This window comes from Gadus morhua, chromosome 6 (assembly GCF_902167405.1).
Source record: "Gadus morhua chromosome 6, gadMor3.0, whole genome shotgun sequence".
NCBI classification, from domain to species: domain Eukaryota; kingdom Metazoa; phylum Chordata; class Actinopteri; order Gadiformes; family Gadidae; genus Gadus; species Gadus morhua.
The window spans coordinates 21,836,923-21,842,551 of record NC_044053.1 but is presented as its reverse complement, the minus strand read 5'-3'; the positions used below and the strand labels follow the sequence as shown (position 1 = coordinate 21,842,551).

The window sequence follows — 5,629 nt, the reverse complement described above, 5'->3', positions numbered from 1 at the left end:
GTTATGGGTTTTGTTTATTAATATTCATCAGCTGACTTTAATTGTCCAATGTTTGCAGCGCATAGTGCCAGATTGATGTTTTCTTTGTTGGGATGAACAACATTCCCAGTTTAGTTTCTTAGTTCCATGTCCCTTAAATAAACCAGACAAACAATATAAAAACATTATTTATAAGATACACAGACATTTAACTGAATGGTTACCATTTGGATCTGTTGGACAGGTCATAGTGCGTTGGCAGGGTTATCGGGTCACAGTATTGCTCCAGGAAAGAGTTAAGAGGTAGCTTCGCTAGTCAACTAATAAGCACCGCCTCTTGCCGATATTTGTGAATATAAACGATGCTACAGTCGTTTATATTCAGTCGTGAGTACCACTCACATCAATCTGACCTGAACCGTCGAAGAGCAAGCTTGATCTGCACATTGATCTGCAAAATGAGTCCCTCTTTCTTCCTGCTGGCCTTGTGTCTCCCAGGCTGTAAGTATTTAGTCATTCATTATCAATTGATAAAATACAAAGTACACTTGTGATAATCCAGTACATTTCTGATTGTCTCTCCATTGGTTTTTACGGCTGTGCATAGTTCTGGCCGTGCCCAGTTACAAAGCCCTGTGGCAGTTCAGGAACATGATTCTCTGCATCCAGCCCGACAGCTGGCCTGTGCTGGACTACGCTGACTACGGCTGCTGGTGTGGGAAGGGGGGCTCCGGCACACCCGTTGACGAGCTGGACAGGTAGTATACTGAAGGGAACCAAGGCCGGTGGTGGTGGTGGAATGTTAAAAAAATAGGTCAAGTCAATAATCGTGAGTCCAGTATACTAGTTTTGATTTTTCATGGTACATTTGCTCCAAAAGGGAATAGGGTTTGCAACTAAGGGAAGCTAATTATTAAACAAAACTACCAGGTGTCTGTCAACTGGAAAGTAATTGTGCCGGTTGTTGGACAAGACCCTGATGACCCTTTTCTATAGGTCCTTTGTTGAGTCAGTTGTCACCTTCTCCTTAATCTGCTGGTATGGGTCTATCACCGTAAAACAAGAAAACTCCCTTTCCAAGTTAATTAAGGTGAGCAGCCGTATCACAGGTTCTAATCAGAAAGGCCTGGAGGAACTTTATCAGAAGCAGATGCTGAAAAGGGTTGATTATATCCTGTCAAATAGTTCTCATCCCCTACAGGCTGAATTTCAGATGTTGCCATCCGGATCACGCTTTAAACTCCCACGACTCAAAAAAAACTATTTTGTTCCCACAGCCACCCTACTTCTAAATTCCATAAAGACACACTCACACTTTTGGATATGCTGAGCCTCTGCCTTTCTATATATATATATAATATATATTTATATATATATATTATGTGTATTATTATTTTTTTACATATTTATTGACTACTATTTATTGATTGTATAGTGTTTTTTATTGTGTGTGATTGTGTGTGACTTGGATTTGTATACTATTTACTGCACAACAAATTGCCCCATTGGGGACAATAATGTATTTTGAACTTGAACTTGGTCTGCAGGAAGGAGCTAATTTGAAGTGTTTCCACTAGATGCTGTCAGGTTCATGACCAGTGCTACGACGATGCAATGCAGAACGATGCCTGCTGGCCCATCCTGGACAACCCCTACACAGAGATTTACAGCTACGACTGTGACTCCCACAACAAGAACATCACCTGCCGCCGTGAGTCTCTCCCGTTATGACCATTCAACATGTGATCAACAACATGACCCTTTGAGGGGCAGGGGCTCAAATTCAAAAAAGGGCACATGCAAAAACCACTACTGTCAGAGACACTGAGACAGAGTAGACATGAAACGGATTTGCCATGTCCAGTGGCGGCTGGTGATCAAAAATGTTGGTTTGGCACAGTAATAGACTGGGGGTCTGTTACTGTGGGGGGTCTGTACCGGGATGACGTGCCCGGTACAAATTTGGCACCCGGTACAAATATGGTGTGACAGCGCCCTGGCGCCCTCTATTGACCCACCGCCACTGGCCATGTCATGTGGCCACGTAGTTACTACAGAGTAGCCTATACAGATTCAATATAACAATGTATGCTTTCCCTTTGCAATTTCAAAAGGTTTCCCAGATAGGTTTGCTGGTAGGCAATAGAAAATAAACCGAGTGGTAGCCACTTTCACAGTCAGTTAAAACGATGCTTGTTGAAAAGCTTTTGCTGGCAAACATAGGTGGCCTATACTTCAAAATGACGCTACAAAACGAGAACTGTTACAGTTTATTTAGCATTATCAACTTAATGGTTTTGGAAACAACTGTCTGTGTGTGTCTGACTCTGTAGTGATCTTACCCTGCATTGTACCGTCTATTAAAACAACAAGCGCTTCGCGCAGGCAGGCAAAGGTGAAAAGTCACGTTGATAGCCTATGACGTCACCCAGCGGCAGCTGCGCACTGAGCGCCGGTAAACGAGGCTACAAAGTACAAACTTTACTTCTAGATTATTACTTTTAGACATTTTTATTCTCGAATAATTGATTCACATGTTAATGTTTAATTGTTCATGTGTAATTTTACAAAGCATTGAAAATGTAAATGACTCAAAAGGGCACTTTGGTCCTTCAGAGGGAAAAGGGCAGGGGCTCGGGCACCCATAGCCCCCCCCCTCTGCACGTGCCTGGATCACAGTAACTTAATGTTATAATTACTAAATATAGGGTATTTTTTACTGAGATATCCTTTGCAATATTTTTATTTTTATTCGCACAGGTAAAAATGATCCGTGTGAGATGTTCATCTGTGAGTGTGACCGATTGGCAGCCATGTGCTTCGCTCGATCAAAGTACAACCCAGAAAACGCTGAACTCCCAAGTTACCGCTGCCAGTGAGCTAGCCCACACTGGATCAATACGTCTCCTCAATTAAATGAATAAAGAAAAACTCCACATCATTTATTTGGTTATTGTTTTCTCTCCTTTAATATAATAAATATATACGTCTAGCATTGTGTATATTCATTTGATTTGAGTCCATACTCTGGACCCTGAGGGTTCCAGACAGTGCAGTGCAGGCACGGCACCAGGATTCCAGTTGTGGATGGGCCAAACCAATTGTGGTGGTCCTTAAAGTGTAATTCCGGCGAAAATTGAACCCGGGGTCTTTGTTTTGGCATGAAAACCCATCAAATAAGCCCTCCAGATACCTTTTTTTTTTGAAAATCGAGGATTAAAGTTTGCCCGGTGCAATGTTTGGCGTCCATGTTATTGGCTTGGGGCATAGAGTTTCACTTCCAAATCTGCATTTTTGAACCACTAATATTGCTAAAGGGTCCCTACACGTAAACGAAGCACCAACAACTTAATTTGCAAACCCAGAGTTTATTTAAAAAGACAATTTAACAAGCATTACCGGTAGGTCAGTGTTTACAGGAAGTCCACACAAGTCGATTACCGAATGCGCCGGAGTTCAGTTCTGGAGGAAAAGTTTTGGAATTTATAATTTATATAATTTATATTTATAAATAATATATAGCAAGTGTTGACACCTAAATTAAAGGACATGCATATGTAAGTTACTTAGTTCATATGTTAGTTATATTTGTTCGCTACAATCAAGCATGGCACATTGTTGACAGAAGACGCACTGCACACGTGATTGATGCATAGAGTGAAGGACAGCTCAAGCACCGGAGAAGACGCGCATCCACAGCTTGAAGTCAAGACAGAGAGATGTTTCGTTTTGGTGTTTTGCTCGGCTGCGGGGAAAAAATGGAGATCTGAGAGTCGACCAAGAGCAATGATGATGCTCTCTACAAAATGGCTGTGCCCTTGCAGAGATTATTATTTTTTGTATACACTTGATTACATTGCTGCTATATTAAGGTCACCAATTTATACATTGCATGGTCTTGCTGTGTGTTCAAACAATCTAAAGTTGTGTTGTTTGTTTTCGGGCTGGTTTGCAAAAGAAGCTAATGTAGCTAACAATAAACAACCACTAGCCAATTTCATGACACAATCACAAAGACGAACAGGAACGCTATGAATGCTCCGAGACCGGAAATTACGTCAAACGTCCAACTCGGAAGGCTGGCGTCCGAGTATTCAGGAACACACCATCAGTTACGGCCACACTGAACGCGTTACGCACGTTAAAGGCATAGAAAATTGGCATTTTTGCATAGGGAACCATTGGTTTAGGCGCAAAGATGCGTTATACGAGCTAAAGCAGTGCGTTAGACACGTTTTACGCACCTAAATAACGCGCCCAACGCACCTACGAGTGGAATTCAAAAAATGTAACTTTTAATGCTCCTACGCTTGACGCTTAGCCGCGATAGCCAATCAGCGTTGAGCTTGACCCGACGTCACTGGCAGAGAGACGGAGGACAGGTGCTCCGTAGCTCCGCACCTGATATGGATCGCCTGTCGTTGGTGTCCTGACGGGAGATCCTGGCACCAACCCAGGCTAGCAGGTCATCGAACATGGCCATAAAAAAGCATAAAAGCAAGCACAACATATAGTTAGACAGATGATTGGCATTCACATTACATGGACAAGGACACACACTAAGATGACAAAGACGTAATGTAACATGCCAGAATAAAATAAGAAGCATTGAACTCTTAAACAGTTAGTAAGCTCACAATCTATCAGGCCGGGGTTTTCAGGCACACACGCAGACGGCAGGTCGGGTGCAACAGTGAGGTTTACTGAAGTCCACAATAGAACGGTTAGTCCAACAGAAAGGTTATTCACACTAGGGTAATCCAAAGAAGGGGTAATCCACAGGAAGGTTAAGTCCACATAGGCAGTGATATGATGTTGGTGAATGTCAATAGTAATGCTAAGCTAGTTAGCTGATGCTAATCGCGATTTACCAGTATTCAACAGAATATGCTAAGGCACACAAACTAGTCCTCATGGGTGAGGAGGAAACTAAGGGAGAACTGTACTCACGAAACTCCGTGACAGACTGAAGAGGGAACAAACACCCAGTGCTTAAATAGGAAGTAAGTGGAAGTGGAGACCAGTGTACAGGAAATGGTTGATGGTGGATGCTCTAGAGTGAGCGTCGCCCTCTAGAGGGCTGGCGACCCTGCACGGACGTGACAGGACCCCCCCTCCGAGGGGCGACTCCTGACAACCCAAGGGAAGAGGCCCGGAACTGTTGGATGAGGGATTTGTCCACGATGTTCTTGGCGGGGATCCAGCTGCGCTCCTCCGGCCCATAACCCTTCCAGTCCACCAAGTACTGCGTGGACCTCCCTGATTTTGCGTTCATCCATAATCCGGTGCACGGTGTAGGTGAGACCTCCGGCGACGAACCTGGGGGGTGGTGGGGCTGGGAGCTCTGGACACAGAGGGGAGGAGGTGGCAGGGCGTAGTACAGAGCGATGGAAAACGGGGTGAACTCGCATAGCTCGTGGCAGCTCCAGATGGAAGGCCGTCTTGGATATCCTCCGGAGAATCCGGAACGGTCCAACGTACCTTGGGGCCAACTTCCGGGTTTCTCCTTTCAGGGCCAGGCTCTTAGTGGCCAGCCATACTCGCTGGCCAGTCTTCAGGGTCGAGCCCGGTCGCCGCCGCCGGTCGGCCTGTTGCCTCATCTGTCTCTGAGATTGAAGCAGGGCCCGACGAGCCTGTTGCCAGCGGACGC

The 5,629-nt window shown here is 44.6% G+C and overlaps 1 protein-coding gene across 1 annotated transcript; it reads left to right on the top strand.

Annotated features, from left to right (window-relative positions):
- The first annotated feature begins 343 nt into the window (after window positions 1–343).
- LOC115546131 (phospholipase A2, minor isoenzyme-like) lies at window positions 344–2,971 on the top strand. The gene is made up of 4 exons (XM_030359810.1): window positions 344–480; window positions 587–737; window positions 1,557–1,690; window positions 2,740–2,971. Exons 1-4 carry the CDS (start codon window positions 438–440, stop codon window positions 2,856–2,858), a joined length of 447 nt encoding a protein of 148 aa, XP_030215670.1. The 5' UTR covers window positions 344–437; the 3' UTR covers window positions 2,859–2,971.
- The last annotated feature ends 2,658 nt before the right edge of the window (window positions 2,972–5,629 follow it).